This window comes from Eleutherodactylus coqui, chromosome 5 (genome assembly GCF_035609145.1).
Source record: "Eleutherodactylus coqui strain aEleCoq1 chromosome 5, aEleCoq1.hap1, whole genome shotgun sequence".
In the NCBI taxonomy this organism is placed as follows: domain Eukaryota; kingdom Metazoa; phylum Chordata; class Amphibia; order Anura; family Eleutherodactylidae; genus Eleutherodactylus; species Eleutherodactylus coqui.
Window position 1 is genome coordinate 140,403,413 of NC_089841.1, and position 19,071 is coordinate 140,422,483.

The 19,071-nt window shown below is 44.7% G+C and overlaps 1 protein-coding gene across 1 annotated transcript in view; it reads right to left on the bottom strand.

Annotated features, from left to right (window-relative positions):
• Nucleotides 1-3,942: 3,942 nt before the first annotated feature.
• The window catches only part of BRAP (BRCA1 associated protein), a 52,783-nt gene continuing 37,654 nt past the window's right edge, over nucleotides 3,943-19,071 (bottom strand). Inside the window, exons 10-12 of the mRNA XM_066603251.1 lie at nucleotides 17,453-17,542; nucleotides 6,597-6,700; nucleotides 3,943-5,917 (exon numbers count right to left, since the gene is read on the bottom strand). Coding sequence (XP_066459348.1) covers nucleotides 5,569-5,917; nucleotides 6,597-6,700; nucleotides 17,453-17,542 — 543 coding nt within the window. The 3' untranslated portion in view covers nucleotides 3,943-5,568. The remainder of the gene's footprint in view (nucleotides 5,918-6,596; nucleotides 6,701-17,452; nucleotides 17,543-19,071) is intronic.

The following is a 19,071-nucleotide window of genomic DNA, read 5'->3' on the forward strand; positions in this document are numbered from 1 at the left end:
TTTTTACATCTTCACTGCACCATAACTTAGTTTGTCTGGGGACATGACAGTAAACCAGGTGATGTATTTTTTTTTCCATACTCCCCCGTCACTCCTGTGATCCATCGCAATCACCTGGTGAAGATTGCACGGCGCAGGAAGGATATCTGGCTCTTTTCGGAGTCCCATGCACGCGCTCTCCCATTAGACTTGTGGATCTTCGTGCAGAATTGTCCACAGAATGGCAAATTTCACTACGTTCTGTGGAAAAATTCCATCCCGTTTGAAATGTCCCCTACAGATAGCTCTAACGGTTGTGCTTATCATGTAATTCTTCCAGTTTTTTTCCTCTACATATTGTACTATATTTAGGTAGTCTATATTTAGGTGGTCTATATTTAGGTGGTCTAACTAAAGTGATATAATTGGTGTAGATTTAATAAATATGAAAATTTAGGAAACATTTAAAAAATGGTAAGCTTTTCCTATTTTCAACTGCAGTATCTTATTTGCTCTATGAACTTACATTTTATTAACAGATATATGCAGTATTTCCTATGTGCTCACTACATTTTGGTAGCAAATGTAATAATTTTTTTTAGATTTTTAAGCAATTTAAATTTACAAATTTAACATCCATTTTTAAAAGAAATGTTCGCGTAAAATCTGCTTATGTGAATGAACCTACTGAAATCAATGGGTTTTATTTACCATGTTTTGTGCACACAAACCACCACAAAAATACGTTTGCATCAATCCGGCCTTAAAGGGGTTGTCCCGCGGCAGCAAGTGGGTCTATACATTTCTGTATGGCCATATTAATGCACTTTGTAATGTACATTGTGCATTAATTATGAGCCATACAGAAGTTATAAGAAGTTTTTCACTTACCTGCTCCGTTGCTAGCGTCCTCGTTCCCATGGAGCCAACTAATTTTCGCCGTCTAATGGCCAAATTAGCCGCGCTTGCGCAGTCCGGGTCTTCTTCTGTTCTCAATGGGGCTCCGTGTAGCTCCGCCCTGTCACGTGCCGATTCCAGCCAATCAGGAGGCTGGAATCGGCAATGGACCGCACAGAAGCCCTGCGGTCCATGGAGGGAGAAGATCCCGGCGGCCATCTTCAGCCGGTAAGTAAGAAGTCACCGGAGCTCGGGGATTCAGGTAAGCGCTGTGCGGATTTTTCTTTAGGTCCCTGCATCGGGGTTGTCTCGCACCGAACGGGGGGGGGGGGGGGGGGTTGAAAAAAAAACAAAACCCGTTTCGGCGCGGGACAACCCCTTTAATACATTTACTTAGTGCAATAGTGAGCGTGTTTACCTTACAATTTTTGAATGAATTTAATGCAATGCAGGTAAAAATAAGATGTTTTTTCCCCCCCACAAATACAGCAATTTCACGATAGCGTTCTCGTACAGAGCTAAGGAAATGGGCAGGATGTGCCCTCAAATAGGTTTCATTGGTTCTTCTGTATTCAGTAATGCCCCCATTGCAGTGACCTTGCAAAGTATCACAGGTAATGGATGTAGCTCTGATTTGTCATATGGAACTGGGTCACTACTGTGGAAAATCCTTTGCTAAACTAATATTTAACCATCTTCCCTTATTTTTTGACCCTCATCAGAAAAAGGAAAAAAAAAAAAAAGAGTTTGAAAGTAGAGCCTCTTCTATGCTAGGCAGTAACTTGCTGAGCTGTTAATCCTTCGCAGAACCAATTTTTAACCTTGACCCCTAATATTTTGACCCTCATCTGATAGGCAGTGTTAGGGGCAGTACCTCTAGTAGACTTACCTGCTAGAGGCAGATACAATTTTCTAAAGAAACTCACTCAACCCCAAAAATCCCTCTAGATTCTCCTGTAAGAAATCATCAGTTAAGGGCTTATTCCCAGTAGCGTATATCGGCCAGCGTTTTTACGGCCGGCCGATATACGCTTCCATCTAAGCAGTCCTCCTTTCCCTCCCACTCACCGTCTCTGCCTTTCTCCTCCCCTCCTGCGTTTGCAATGGGAGGGGCGGGACCCGGGATGGAGCTAAGCTCAGCTCTGTTCCGCCGACTCCCATTGCTGACTATGGACAAGTGGCAGGAGCTTAGCTCTGGCCTGCCCACTTCCATTGCAAACTGCTCGGACGGGAGGAGAGAAGCAGAGAGCCGATGAGTGGGAGGGACGCACATCTGAATAAGCCCTAAAACAAGTTAAAAATCACCATGTTAAAAAATGCAGTCTAAATGTGCCAAATGTAGCACAATGGCCAATGCTGGATAAACTTGGCACAATTTTAGAAGGTTTATGAAATTTCACCACACTGGTTGGTTCAGTATGTGGTAACATTTTGGTGCACATTGTCCACAATTGCATTCTTCCCACTTCCAATAAGCTATGCTCCTCATTAATCGAGGCTTAGTGGATTACTCTTTTGGGGGCTTTTACATACAGATTTTAAATGTAGTAATTTACTGTGGACCATTGAGTTGTGTAGGTGTTCATGTCACGGTTTACTATATACATAATTTCTGAGCTTGAAACCCCCAAGTTTTTATCAGAAGTGAGAGATTTAACCAGAACAAGAGGAATCAATATGATAAGTGACTTTCTTAAATTAAGAAATAATTTATTCTAAGCAAGAACAGGAAAAGCAAACTCAAATATCAGAGACATAAAAGTAAAACTTTAGTAATACACATGCAAAGGCTTTGTAAAACTTACAGAAAAAGTGACAACTTAGATAGTCGTACAAGAATAGTGTAGTATGAGGAAGTTCACCACCGGTATAGGTCACTCAGGTTGTAAAACAGTAACTTTGTGCTACAACGGGTTGATTGAATTGTAATATTAAGAACATTTTAAACAAACATTGACAAGAGTGTATAATCTGGGCAAGCATCATGTAGATACACAATGATAAGCAGTTTGATGACACCTATTGGAAGGGTATACAGAAATCCGAACATCGCACTTACAAGGACTCTGAAAGTAGAAATATTTGGAGATACGACTGATTCTTACTAGTCTGCAATTGTCCAGTCTTTTTTCCTATTTCCACTGTTTCATTCATGTTTTCATTCTGGTTGCCATGATGATGTGCAGGGTCATACAGCCGTGGTAAACAGAATAAAAACATCCATTGTTTACATAGCTGGCCTCAATTTCCGAAAACTGAAAAATGGTGAAACGGGAAATAAAAGGATTTGTATTACAATTAAATAATGTCTTGCAAAACCTTGTCTAATATAAAAACCCTTTCCATATGCAACAATAGACAATTAGAATGGTAAGTGTGCTCACGGTCTAAAAAAAAGTAGTCATTTTGCAAGAAAAATATATTAAAAACAGAAGCCATCAATTCTATAGGACCAATTTCTGGACACTACGAACCCACAGGCAACAGACAAGTTATAGAGAGAATCAACGACTAGATTATTGATGACAGATACACTATGTGCCAATGTTCTGATTCGGACTTGAACATTTTGCTCCAGTTACAAATACAGCGCAATAGACGACAATTTCTTTTTTTAAAGCCTGCTTCACACGGACGTATTAACGCGCAGTACATAGAAACCTATTGATTTCAAAGAGTTCGTTCATATAAGCGTATTTTGCGTGCACACTTCGGCTTGCACAAAAAGAACATCCTCCATTTTTCTGTGTATCTGCAAACCAAAGGTCCCATAGAAGTCAATGGGGCGTGCGCAAATCGACGCACAAGGAGATGCGTGATACACTAATTGCACTGGAAAAAGAATACATTTGGAATTAATTAGCCATTTTAATAGATTTGTTTGCCACATGCAAATCAACATGCCCTGGGGCAGAAAAAGTACAGTAAAATGCGCCAATATGTGTGCAAACATTCTGCGCTAAGGCGCGCGCAATTACGCTTGTGTCCGTGTGGAGCAGGTCCAAGAGTTAGTCTGAAGCGATAGCTCTTAAAAATAAAAATGTGGGCAAAAACTGAAAAGAAAACTTATTTTTTTCGATTTCAGGTGTCCTAAACCTTCCAAAATTGGCATAGCGCCTCTGTTCTGCCATACATTCTGTTCTTTCCCTAATTGGTAATGGTCAGAGTTTGCCAGTAATCTGGTCAAGAAATAGCCAGCTACTTTGGGCCAGCAGGAATACAACCAATATGTGTACCACCACATAACAGGTACATAGAACTAGGATGGGCAGCGCACCTGAAATTCTGGCCAAAAGCTGTTTTTTTTCCTGTTTTTAACCATTGCTCCACTTTTAAGAGTATATTAACACTTAGGTCTACAGACACTATAAACAGAGTGATTAAGGGTGCATCACAGATTTGGTGCAGATCTGCAACAGATTTCACCCTTTCATTCGAATTCAAATTGAAGGAGTAAAACTGCTGCAGAACTGCATCAAAATCCACAGCAATTCAGCAATGTTTGAATGCACCCTAAAGCGGTTTTTCACGACGAAGATCTTGATAACCTATCCGTAGGATAGGTCATCAATATCTGATCAGTGGGGGTCTGCTGCTCAGAAACCCCACCGATCAGGGGGTGAAGTGGCCATAGCGCTTCCGTGAGCGCCACTTTTCAAGAATGTGAGGTTATGTTCATTGGTCACATGACCTGACAGCAGCTCAGTGCTGTTCAAGGAAATGGGATGGAGCTGCTATACAAAGGACAGCGCAGTGCCTGATATGCATTAAGCAGCTCTAGCGCTCACCTGAGTTCCATGGCCACTACAAACAGTTGAGCCCCCCAGTCACCACAATCTGATATTGAGGACCCATCTCGAGGAGCAGTCATCAACCCTTTAATTAATGAAATGCAGAACGGTCAACAATGAGCGACAACTATTTCTGAGGTTAAAAAGTTTACAACTCATCCGAATTCCATTTTTGTATATATCCTCCATTAGAAAGTAGTACTTCCCATCCACTCATAAAGGCCACATTATACTTCTACAGCACTTTTACTGTAAGATTATCTCTCAAAATGGAGACTAAAACTAAAGCAAAGTTTGGGTAACACGACTTTAAAATAAGTCATAATTCTTCAAGGAAATTCTAACATTTCGATGGTGTGTTTGTGTAGTAAAACTACTGTTTGGAATCACTTCAATAATTGGGATATTTCCTAAAATAGCAATTCAATTTATCATCCTCTGCATGGATTCCTTTACTAGATAAAGCAAGGCAGGTAACCAGACTCCTGTATTCTACTGATGGGTTGAGCCCAAGGAATCTGAAATATTCCATACATGCCTGCACAGTTTAATTGGAGTGTTCCATGTAAGGGCAGCATCTCGAATGATAACAATCTCGCAAGAAATTGCCATTTATGCATTGTAACATTTTAACTGATTCTTAATGCCAGCTTCACGAGATGCTTTTAAGCTATACATTTTAAAGGCTTGTCAGAAAAAGTTACATTTTTCCATTTCTGATCATTTGGTACAGAAAATATGGTTAAAGTGTGCTATGAACAACAAATCTGGGATTCCCCATATCTCAGCAATCATGCTGACTGCACTTTCCTGCAGCAGTTCAATTTTTCCCCACTCTACAGGGGAAACAAACAGGCCTACAAAAGGTATATATCTAGATAAATAAAAACGTCTGTGTGTGCTATTTGCCTCTTTTTCCACGACCCTTCCGTGACTTTCCCGGTGCTGGAGAGGCACTAGAGGAGGCCATTGCTATGTTGATCTGGCCATCTTGAATTTCCTGCCGGGCCTCCTCTGGCATTTGGTTAATTTTTCGCTGAGCTTCTAGGTAAAACATGACATCACGCAGCTGCTCCTGCATTTCCACGATCTGCATGTCCTTTTGCTCACAGGCCTCTTTCTTCAGAGTTTCCTCTTCTTTCAGCTTGGACTGAAGCACGGCCTGATTGGCTCTTAGGCACTTATTCATTTCTTGTTCTTCCTTCAGTTCAGTAGATAGTTTTGACACCTTTGAATTTAACTGAGTACACCTAGCAACAACATAGAAATATCCAAATAAGTCATCAGAAAATAAAATATGTGGCATGCTCAGCGGTTGGCACTGTTGCCCTGCAGAGATGGGCTCCTAGGTTCAAATCCTACTAATGACAACATCTGCATCGAGTTTGTACAGGTTTCCTCCCACACTTCAAAAACATACAAATATGTGAATATAGATTGTGAGCCCCAATATCAAATGATGTAAAGTACTGTGTGATATATAAAGGCATGTTTTATATAAGAAACAACCACAGTGAATTTATTGGCATGGTGTAGAATTAAAGGAAGTGTGTGAGACTTTAGAATTGGGTCAGAAACGCTATCTTTTTTGCTTAGGGAGAGCACCTAGAAGGTGAGGGAGGTGACTTATAAAGACATCCATGCTCCTCTGGGAAATATGCAAATAAGGGAGATAGAACAATACATCCATAGTGCCATTTATTGGAAGGCAGCATTCCTTCAAATCAATGTTAGACTCTTTATACAAGCCTTGTAACATTTTATACGTTGACACCCCAATTTTGAAATTCTAGATAGATTGCTTAGGTATTCTATACAACTCATTACACATATTTCCTGTAACGTACGTAAAGTGTAAAAAGATGAACACACAATTTCTAGTTTCCTCAAACCTACATTAAAAAGGCACATATGCTTAAAGTAACAAACCTCCTTTCCACCGCTTGTTTCTCTTTGAGAATGTCATTCAGTCTGTGCTCCAGGCTGTCACACTTGTCTATAGTTTCCTTGAACTTGGCTTTCATGTTGTTAATCTAAGCAAACAAGAGGAAAGGAAACATTCTGTGCTCCACCATACAATAGAAGCATCATCCTAGGTCCTAAATCACACTATAACCACGTATAAAAGAAAGGCATTTTATCAGCAGGTGAAAGGAGGAAAGCATTACACAAATAGGAGATAGAGCCTTTATTGAAGGACAGTAGCTTTCCATTCTTGTTTTCAAATTCCCACATTTCAAGAACTACATTTTTTATTTATTTCTCTTTTGACAGAGCCATACAAGGCGCTATTTTTGCAGGGCAAGTTGTGTGTATGTATGTATATATATTTTTTTAAATTCTTTATTTATGAATTTTCCATTTTTCCGGGCACGAGCGGCGTTCTGGCTCCGCCCCCTTCTACGCGTCATCGTGTAGCTCCGCCCCGTCACATGTGCCGATTCCAACCTATCAGGAGGCTGGAATCGGCAATGGACCGCACAGAGCCCACGGTGCACCATGGGAGAAGACCTGCGGCGCATCGTGGGTAAAGATCCCGGCGGCCATCTTGGAGAAGGAAGAAGTAGGAAGAAGTCGCAGAGCGGGGATTCGGGTAAGTAATTTTTTTTTTTTAAATTTTAACACATCCCTTGGGTTTGTCCTGCGCCGAACGGGGGGCCTATGCAAAAAAAAACAAAAAAAAAAAAACCCGTTTCGGCCGCAAGACAACCCCTTTAATTCTGCAGGTCAGTATGAATACAGCGATACCATGTTTATATAGTCTTTATTATGCTGTACTACTTTGAAAAAACAAGATTTTTGTACTTACTGTAAAATCTCTTTTTGTTCATTGGTGGACACAGCTTGGACCATGAATATAGCTACTGCCACTAGGAGGCAGACTAAGCAGAAAGTGTTGGCGCCTGCTACCAGCTATACCCCTCCTGCAGGCACTAAGCTACTCAGTTTGTATTCAAGCAGTAGGAGCAGCAGTGTAGGATAAGAAAGGTACAACAGGTAGCATAACATTTAAAACATTAACACTTTAAAACGCAACAAAGTGGAGAACCATGAGTAACATAGTAACATAGTAACATAGTATGTTCGGCTGAATGAAGACAGTGTCCATCTAGTTCAGCCTGTAAAGACACGTGACAAATGAACGTGACGGCAGTGTCCAGAGGCCACGGCACTCGTCTCCGCAAACAGCTGATCAGTAAGAGGGGGTGGAGGGTGGTGGTGGGGGGTTACCCCCACTGATTCGATCTTGATGACCTAGCCAGCAATACTTTAAGGTGCTATTTCACGGGCCGATAACGCTAGGATTCCTGCCAACCAGGAATGATCATCGTTCGCTGTAAATGTGCGCACCGATTGAGCAGCGAACAAGAATTTTTTAGCTACTTGTTCGTTGTTCAGTTTTTGCATTCAGAAAGCCACACAGTTAATCGACCCGTGGCAGCAGAAGCCGGTCACTGATGAACCACTGCCTGCCTATAGCGAATGGAGGCGGGCGGCGGCGGCAACGTCCCTCGGCCACTTCGCCTCCATTCACTACTGATCATCACTCCTGGGTAGACGCCCAGGAACGATTCTCGCTGGGACGACCTGTGGGGTATCTGTGTCCGGCAGGTCATGCCTTGTAAAAGCATCTTTAGCCCTGAAGAACCCCTTTAAACCACAGATCATGCATTGTGTTATTGCGAAGGACAAACTCAGCACTGCTACATCTACATTGTGGGTGGGGAGAGCTTATCTCCCTGAGAACAAAGAGGATCAGGCTTACTAATATCTAGCGTTCTCCATCCTCCTTTCTCTCCCAACGTCTGCGGTTGAGAAAAAGTCTGGTGAACCCCAAACACACAGGCTGGTCGGCCAACCCAGCCGACCCTCATCTAGTCTGGTCGTACAATCCCTTTAAATAGAAGGCTAGAATCAGTCAGCGGTTGTGGACACCTACAGCTGCACGGTCCCTTGGCTGAAATTTTAAGACAAAAGTTTGGAGGATAAAAAAAAAAAAAAAAAGCAGCAAAGTACCTAAAACTCTAAAAACAAAAAAAATACAAAAAAAAAAAAAGTTTAAGTGACCAATTAAAGAAGTTTTCAGACACTTAGAAAAAAGTTAATGCGTGGAAGATTTGCACAGAAAATGTGTGGCAAATCCCCCCTGTGTGAACATAGCCCCAAAAGTCCAGAACGCAGAGCTGAGGGTCTTGTTACTATGTATCAGTACATCAGTCCAACAGATCAGGAGCTTCACACAGCAGCGCATAGGACTGCCTATACTGCTGCACTGTAACAACCACTCAGCTGTGTGAGAGGGACCAGTTCTTAGACTCTGGCCAGAAACAAAATGACAGCAAGCAGAGATCTTGCAAATGGTGAGGAACTGAAACACAAAGTCTATTAGAACATTACATGACCCCCCGATAGCGGACAGGCGGCAGATCACCTACCTGGCATCCCCTTTGGATAGGTTGCTGTTGGAGGGGTAAAGGATGATTTGATCTTTCTCCGCATCGACGACACATTTTGTGTGAAGGTCCAATTCTCTCTTGTTGATCGGCCGATCCTCACGGCCACCAACTCCAGGGAAAACGCTCCAACAGGGAGGGAGATATCAGACAATTCTCAATAGACACTAGGTGGGAGCTGTGTCCTCCAATGAAGGAGATGAGAAAGATTTTCCGGTAAGTACAAAAAAAGTGGATTATACCCACCTGATAATCAGGTTTCCAGTAGTCTCCACGACAGCACCAATGAGATTGCCTCCTCCTGGTAGGACAGGAACATACTGAGAGGTTAAAAGCTCCCCCCCTTCCCCACTTTCCTCAGTGGATTCTAACGAATTGCCGGGGCAGGAGCTAAACTTAAATTTCTTCCCCTAACCGGGGTTTTTTTATTTTTAAATTTATTATTTTACTTTTATAGGGCGGGAAAGGTACGGGTGCTGTCGTGGAGACTACTGGAAACCTGATTATCAGGTGGGTATAATCCACTTTTTCCCCCAGTCGTCTCCACGACAGCACCAATGAGACGTACCAACTAAAGTTTATTAGGGTGGGATCGCTGCCGAGAGGACTTTGCGGCCGAAGGCCATGTCCTCGTCCTGCTGCATTTTTACCCTATAGTGTTTAGTGAACGTGTGGGGTTTTTTCCAGACTGCGGCCTTGCAAATTTGCTCGACCGAAGCTGAACTGTGTTCGGCCCATGAGGACGCTACTGCCCTTGTGGAATGGGCTTTAAGAGCTAACGGGATCTCCTTCCCGAGGGCCTTATAGGATTCTATGATGGCCAGGCGGATCCACCTGGCTATGGACCTTTTCGCTGCTTTGCTACCCTTATTTGGGCCACTGAACTGGACGAACAGGTTGTCGTCCCGCCTCCAGTGGCTCGTTGTATCTATGTAGGTTAGGACTGCTCTCCTAACGTCCAGGCAGCTTAGGGTTCTTTCCTCCTCGTTTTTTGGGTTGCTGAAGAATGAGGGGATTATTATATCCTGGGACCTATGAAAATCTGACACTACTTTCGGCATAAAGGCCGGGTCTGTTTTAAATATTAGTTTGGTGTCTGCAATTTTCATAAGCGGGTGGCGGATGGACAAGGCCTGTAGTTCGCTAACCCGTCTTGCGGATGTAATGGCTACTAGGAAGATGGTCTTGATTGTAAGCATTCTTATAGGTAGCGCCTCGATCAGTTCGAATGGTACCGCTGTCATGGCCCCTAGAACCCAATTAAGGTTCCAGTCTGGGAACAGGTTTATGGGCCTAGGGCGTAATCTAGCTGCTGCTGTTAGGAACCTGTGGACCCATCTATCGTCTGCGAATTTTGTGTCGCAGATAGCGCTAAGGGCTGAAACTTGGACTTTTAGGGTGCTCGGGGAGAGGCCCATCTCTAAGCCCTCCTGCAGGAATTCTAAGATTAGCGGAGTGTCGGGGATAGAATCCCCGCGATCCCTTCCCTGTCTCCATGAGGAAAACTTTCTCCAGACCTTCTGGTAGATCAGGTGGGTCGTCTTTTTCCTACTGGACATTAGGGTTTCTACTACTTTCTCTGAGAATCCTTTCTTTCTTAGCGAGGATTCCTCAAGAGCCATGCCGTTAAATGGAGTTTGTCTAGGCTGGGGTGGTTCAGTGGCCCCTGCGATAGAAGATCCGTCCAGGTAGGGAAGGTGACTGGGTCCTGGACGCTCAGTGTTGTCAGAAGACCGAACCAGCTTCTTTTCGGCCAGAAGGGGGTCACTAGGATTAGCGTGCATCCCTTGGTTCTGAAGTGCTGTAAAACCCTGGGGATTAGTGGTATGGGAGGAAAGGCGTAGGCCAGTCCTTGTCCCCAGTCCTGGCCTAGGGCGTCTACCGCTATCGGACGATCTCCTGGCCGGAGGGAGAAAAAGTTGCCTACTTTTGTGTTCTCCCTGGTTGCGAAGAGGTCCAACTGTGGGGTCCCCCACCGGTTGGTTAAGATTCTGAATGCCTCTGGGGAGAGGGACCACTCTCCTGGGTCTATCTGCTTCCTGCTGAGGAAGTCTGCTTTTTCGTTTAGTGTCCCCTTTAAGTGGGTTGCCGTGATCGAGAGGATCCGGCCCTCCGCCCAGTGAAAGATTTTCTGTGCGATGCTTTGCAGTGGGGGAGATCTTGTGCCCCCTTGGTGTCGTATGTGAGCGACCGCGGTGACATTGTCTGACAGTATTTTTATTTGTTGGTTCTGTAGCGAGTTGCCCAACTGCTGTAGAACCTGCCAAACTGCCTGTAGTTCTCTGAAATTTGAGGACTGTTCTTTTATCCTCTGAGGCCAGGGACCCTGAAAGAATTGGTTCCCCACATGCGCTCCCCATCCACAGGCGCTTGCGTCTGTTGTGATGTGGATGGCTGGGTTTTGTAGCCAGTGAACCCCTCTCCGCAGGTTCTCTGGGGATGTCCACCAACGCAGGGATGTTTTTGCCCTGTTTGGGATGTACATCCTTGCCCCTAACGAGGACTGCCTTTTGTCCCACGAGGATAGGACTACGGCCTGCAGGGCTCTGGTGTGGGCCTGGGCCCATGCTACTCCTGGGATGCATGATGTCAAGCTCCCCAGGAGAGACATTGCCTCCCGAATTGTGCAGAATCGTCTTCGTAGGAAGGTTTTGACTATTCTGCGGATTTTTTGTATTCTCTCCTCGGGAAGGTAGGAGCATTGCGATTCTGAGTCGAGAGTTATTCCCAGAAACGTCTTCTGCTTGCCGGGATCTAGGCTGGATTTTTCCCAGTTTATAATCCATCCCAGTGATTGGAGAAGTTGTAGCACTGTCTCCAGGTGTTTGGTTAGGAGTTTTTTGGACTCTGCTATTAATAGAATATCGTCCAGGTACGGTACTACTAGGATCGATTTTTCTCTCAAGTGGGCGGCTACCTCCGCCATAATCTTGGTAAAGATTCTGGGAGCTGAGGATATCCCGAAGGGCAGGCATCTGAACTGGTGGTGCTCTATTCTTCTGCCCATGTCCACTGCGAACCGCAGGTATTTCTGTGAATCTTTGTGGATCGGGATGTGAAAATAAGCGTCCTTTAGATCGATGGACGCCATGTAGGCTCCTCTGGGGATCAACTTTATTGTCGAGGAGATGGTTTCCATTTTGAATCTCCTGTATCGGACGCAGGTGTTCAGGTCTTTCAGGTTTATTATCGTCCGGTGTTTCCCGCCGGGTTTTTTTACTAAAAAGAGCCTGGAGTAATAGCCCTGGGTTTCCTCGTTTCGCGGTACGGGAGATATTGCGTTTAACCGTTGCAAGTCGCGCACGCTTTGCCCTAGTAAATGTAGCTGTTTTTTTGGGGCTCGCGTGGTAATAAATTTCCTTCTGGGGATGGACACCAGCTCTATCTGGTATCCGTACTGTAGGATCTTTGGGATCCATGGGCCCCCGCAGATTGCGGCCCATTGATCCACAAAGCTCCCCAGCCTTGCCCCTACGGGGATGGCGTCAGGGTCTTTGCTTCGGCTCCCCCTGGTGGGGGTTGAAGAGGATATTCTTTCCTCTGCCCCCCTTGGGGTAACTCCAGCGGCCTGTCTTGCCCTTGCCTCGGTAGGCCTCGGGCTGCTGCATTGGGGCCCGGGGAAAGGTCTTCACTCTCTGTGGTTTTTCCTCAGGGAACCCTTTTTTCCTGTCGGCCGCCTTTTCTAGAATTTTATCTAGGTCCGGTCCGAATAGAAATTGGCCGTAGAATGGGAGGGCACACAATTTGTTTTTCGAGGCCAGGTCGCCTGACCATGATCTCAGCCATAACACCCTTCTGGCTGAGTTAGAGCGGGCTGTGGCTTTTGCTGAGAGTTTGACGGTCTCGGCCGCGGCGTCCGCTAGGAAGTTAGTGGCCATGCGCAAGATGGGAAGGGAGTTAAGGATCTGATCCCTCGGTGTTTTGTTGGTCAGGTGTAGTTCCAGCTGCTCTAACCATACCCCCAGGGTCCGCGCCACGCAAGTGGCTGCGATCCCTGGCCTAAGGATGTTTGCCGCTGCCTCCCATGATTTCTTTAGGAGTCCCTCTGCCTTGCGATCCATGGGGTCTTTTAGCTGTGCGGCATCCTCAAAGGGAAGAGTCGTCCTCTTGGCTACCTTGGCCACCGGGACGTCTACCTTAGGTATTTCGTCCCAGCTTGCGCAAGCTTCCTCCTCCAGGGGGTATCTCCTTTTTACGCCTCGAGCGGAGAAGGAACCTGCGTCTGGTTTACTCCACTCTCTCTGAATTATTTTAGAGATGTTTTTGTGGACCGGGAAGGTATGTTTACGCCTCTCCCCAAGTCCACTGAATATCTCATCCTGTCGGGTCCGCGGCTCTCTGGGCTGTTCTATTTTTAACGTAGCCCTGACTGATTTAATTAGTTCCGTCAACTCGTCTTGATGGAACAAATATTTCCTGTAGTCCTCCTCCTCTGAGGACTCTTCGGCCGCCTGTTCCTCTTGCTCTGATCCGATGGAATTCTCGGAATCAGAAGGCTCCTCGGGAACATACGCCTTTCTTTGGCGTTTCGCTGGCGGTGCCGGCAGTGACGTTAGAGCTGATCGCACCTCCTCCTTCACCAGCTTCCTAACGTCATCCAGGAATCCCCCCGATTCCTCTCTGACTAGCCTAGCCACGCATGCCTTGCATAGAGGCCTCTGATACGTGGCTGGCAGTCTCGTCCCGCATTCCACGCACTTTCGCAGTTTTGTTCTGGGGGGGATGTCTTTTTTATCCCCCTGACAACAAAGCATTTTTGCGGGTAAACATGCAATTTTTCCATATACAACATGCTGGATATTTGCATTGTATTTTTGCCGCACTGGCTACTTACGGCCGCTGAGGCTGAGGTTTCAGCTGTCTCTGGGGCTGGAGCACTCATCTTTATACCAGTGCTGCAGACACCCTGCGACCTGTAGTGCTGGTGTTCTGGCTTCTCTCAGGTTCCTATTTGAATTTTCGCGCTCCTGCGCTAAGCCCCGCCCCCTCCGCTCCTAATGCAGACGCGATGACGTCATCGCGCTGGACGCGAGATGCGGCGCCCCGCCCCCTGCCGTCAAAGGGCTTCCTGGAGCGCCGCGCTGTAATTTCTGCCGGAGGACGAGGGGGACTGAGGCTCCCGCTTTGAACCCCCCATGGGCCGCCGCGGGAGGAACCTGGCCCGGGGGTTACCACCCTGATGTGGCGTCCCGAGAGTCGTCTGGCTGCGAAGGGATGACAGGGTGAGCCACTGCCTTCCGATCCGCCTGTATACTTTCGCTGGTTTCTCCACCAGCTCCTCTCATAGATCCTGCCTCCTGGCAGGACAGGAAGACACTGAGGAAAGTGGGGAAGGGGGGGAGCTTTTAACCTCTCAGTATGTTCCTGTCCTACCAGGAGGAGGCAATCTCATTGGTGCTGTCGTGGAGACGACTGGGGGAAATCTTGTTTTCTCATCCGTGTCATTGGGGGACAGAGCTCAGACAGTGGGACGTTCCAGAACAGTCGAACATGCGCTAACATGGAACTGAGGATCTTTGCTCTTTAAATGGTATGCCTCTACCATGACTGACCTGATCCAAAGTGGAATGACCACCTTGGAAGATGCAAGCCCCCTAATTGGACAATCTAGAAACACGAAAAGAGAGTCAGAGCGCCTGAAAGTGGGTTGCGAGCTCTTAGACTCGGTGAATGGAGGTAACTGCCACCAAAAATGCCACCTTGTATGCTAAAAGGCGCATTGTCTTGCAAACGCATCCCTTTGAACACAGGTTCAAAGGGATGCTTTTGCAAGACATCTAGGACAAAGTTAAGGTTCCACAGCGGAACTAGAGACCGATAGGAGGGGAGGCGTGCTTAGCTCCCCATATGAAGATGTGGACAGCCGCTTTCAACGCCGAAGGATGCTAGAAAAGGAGGGAAAGGGCAGATACCTGCCCATTCAGGGAGCTGACACCAAAGTCCATAGGCGAGAACTGCTTGGAGAAAAGCCAGTAGTTGGGAAAGAGAAAAGCGCTTGGCTGTTTGCACCAGGGGAAGAAAGCTTTCAACGTCCGGTGGTAAACCCAAGGCAGGAGAGCTTTCATTATAGTCTGGATGACCGTTTCAGTAAAACTCTGAGCCATCAGTATTGCAGCTTCAACTGCCACGCAAGAGAAAATTGTCTCAAAGTGGAAGGCACCACAGAGTCGACGGGGTCAGCAACAAGCACTGAAGTGTCGGAAAGGACTGCCCCAGATAAACTGGAAGGGTTTCCAGCCACCAGTTGACAGAGTGACGAAGCGGCAAGGGTAGTCGAATTCTCCGATCCAGCAAGCGCGTGGGTTTGTCCCAACAGCAAGAGAGTGTTGTCCAGCTGGTAGGAAGAGCTAACATTTGTTTAGTGTCCACCTCCTAGTAAAGTAAAAATCAGTTTTAAAAAGTTTAATAATTAAAAATAAATTGATTTAAAAAAAAAAAAAAGCAATAAAAAAATTCAATCCCCTCCATTTCGCCAAAATGTATAATAAAATCTAAAGGAAAAAAAAAAACAACCTAAAACAAAACAAACAAAAAACATTTGGTAAAAATCGCTGTATCCATAAAAGTATGACTTATGACAGCAGTCAATTATTTACCACAAACTGAACGTCGGCAGATAATTATAAAATAAAATAACGCCAGGATTGCACTTTTTTGGTCACCCCGTCTCAAAAAAAAAAAATGTTAAATGATCAGAAAAATCATATCTACTCCAAAATGGTACCAATAGAAACTACAGGACGTCCTGCAAAGAAAGTGAGCCCTCGCACAACATGTCGACGGACAAATGAAAAAAAAAAAGTTATGGCTGTCAGAAGATGGTGGCAGAAAATTTTATTCTTTTCCAAAAGATATTTCAAAAGTATATATATTTGGTATCGAAGTTATCATACTGATCCATAGAATACAGTTAGGTTATTTTTGCTGCAGTGTGTACACCATAGAAACAAGACCTCCCCCCCAAGATGGAGGAATTTTGTTTTATTCCCTTATTACACAACTTGAAAAAAAAAAATCTATGTTTTTCAGTACATTAAATAGTACCGCTGGCAAACCTCAATTAGGGAAGTTGGTGGTACCCAAGTCTCCGCTGTGAAGTAAGTAGTCTTTTTTCTACTACACCTTCAGGGACTTGGTAGCGCAGGATTTTTTTCTTTCACTTTGTGACCACTAAATTTTCTGTGACAGATATCGGCTGAGCCCGGATACTTCCATTGCTGCGCTCCCTGCGATACAACATCTGACGGGATTACATGCCTGTGGTGACTATTGAAGGCTTACTTGGACCATAGGTGAAGAGCCCTGTCATCCGATGGGCCCTATACTAGGCGAGTCCATATATACATCACTTCTACCCTCACAGTTTATTACATTTTTCCTCCTTGGAGTGCAGACACCATTATACATCTTTTTCAATTCAATGTGATGCAGCCTACGTGCAATAATCTATTGCGTATGCACAGAGCCTGGAAGATGCACTGCATGCTGTCTGCTGAACGCACACCCATAATGTGGCGTATGATACACCTCACACATATTCCATGGCAACGACACACCCACGCTGTCATGTGGTATATATTTTATCTATACTCCATGGCAACAAGTGACATATGTATAATATACTTAATTGGCACGGCTCTACACCTCACAATGGAGCTAGCCAATTGTGTCACTGACCTGCTGAAATCTACTCTGACCAATAAATATGCATTCGATTGGATATGCCATACATTTTTTACACTGGGATTCGTAAATGAGTTTATGGTGACATATATTGGTTGGCTCCATTATGAGGTGGGGGATCAGCGCCAATTATTATACGTTCACATCAAACATTGTCATGGAGTATCAGTAAAATATAATCTATGTCACAGTGTGGGAATGCTTTGGTGATATCATTGTGCTGTTGCCATGGAATATTGGAGAAGTGCATAGTACGCAACATTGTGCGCACGTTTCATACACCTATATGCCGCACCCATCATGAAGTAGGTTTGTAATAATGCCGTGTGCATACGCTATTATGTGCATTTCCATGCGCTACTACGTGTACCTATACATCATATCTTTTAAAGCACTTCAGTGTGCCATTATGTATATGCGCATCGTAGTTTCTCCAAGGTGGCGACGTTTGGCATGCGTTCCAGACAGCATGCAGTGCATGTTCTGGGTTCTGTGCGTGCGCAGTGATTTTAAGCAGCCTATTGGCGATGGATGCCACAAATTGGCATTGTTGAATGTATACATACAAGGTTTCCATTAAATCTTCAAGAAGGAAACCTTGGATGTACGCTGAAGACAGTGTGGAAGTAGGCTTACCTATACACTCACCTCATCTGCTGTATCCTTCTCCAAACGCACAATCTTGTTTTCCCAGTAGATGCGCTGAGATTCCAGCTGACTAGTAAGAAGGTAGGAGTACTAGAGAGACATAAATACACAAACTGAAAATGAATCTCAAGGACCCCCTGGAAATGAAGTAGATTGATTTTTCTCACTGGCCATTTGGTGGACCAAAGTTTACAAGAAATCAGTAATCCGTGTACAGACATCCCATTGAACCTATGTTACACTGCAGCCAATCACAGCACAGAGCTGCATCACAAAAGTGGAAGGAAGGGACAGAGAATGGCCAGAATCTAATGCCCCATTTAGACCCATAGATTATTGTCCAATTTTCGATACAACAATTAAAAGTGAGCGATGGTTTTGCTTTTCAAGACTGACGTTTTAACCTAACGAAAATCGTAGGAGAATGGATGTAGCAGCCGACTTTTCAGTTGTTGTATTATCATTGCGTAGTGTTTGTGCAGAACGAAAAATAAACGATAACTGAGCGATAGTTTGGTTGAGCACCAGGTGGGCGTGTTAAAAACGAATCTTTGCCCTCCCATCAGCCAATCACTGGGCCTGTGGCCTGTTGAATGTACACCCCGCAAACTAATAAAAACTCCCCTCAAATCACTGAACCAATGTCATTTTAACCAAACGAGAAGCAAACAATCGAATGACGGATTTTAAGCGGGCTGAAAGACAACAACGAACGAATCGTTAACTACAACTGCACGACGGGCGCAATATGGACACAACGATTAATCGCTAAGACAATGGCTTTTAATCTTTATAATAATCTTTATTTGTATAGCGCCAACATATTCCGCTTTTGAGCTAATTTTGAGCGATAATCGTGTCTAAAATCAACCATAACAGGAGGTGGTTTTCAGACTACCTAAAAAGACTAGAGTTGATAAAAATGGATGATTTCAAGGAAAATAATCATTCGCTGTGTTGACTGTAGCAATGAAAGATACTTTTAGCCAATAAATAACATCAAACAATCTTGAAATAAGAAGTTGGGCGTTTGAATCTTTGTTCAATAGTCGGACTAAAGATCTATCATTCCCAATCTTTCTTTAAAAAAAGCTTGCAGAAAGACAAAATTGTCTGTCACCAATTATTACCGAACGTGTATGGCCAGTTTGAAGTAGAAGAGCTAATATGGATTAAGACGTGTATGGCTACTTTCAGACTTCCATCAGACAAGTCATCGATCAGTACTGTGACCTAAACGGGTAAAGTGTTATCACCGACAAGTAAAGATTACTAGTATATTTCCCGAACATGGCCCTTCTAAAATCCAAACTCCACGATGTGAAGAGTAGTTACTGTTAATCCTCAAATTTCAGAATGATCTCCCCCTCCCCTTTTTGCTTTATTTATTTTTATTTGGAGATTTATGCGGCTCATCTAGTAAGTTTGCACATAAGGCCAACTCCCTAGACGTGTAATACGTTTCTTCCGAGCACAGCAACATCCACACATAATGGACAGCTGTGCCATGTGATTCCCAGTCACTGTCCTGCGTGGTTGAGGTCTTGTAAATGACAGGATCACATGAGCATCCATCAAATCCCTCCCATCAGCCCTCCGACTCTTGCAAGCTCTACCCT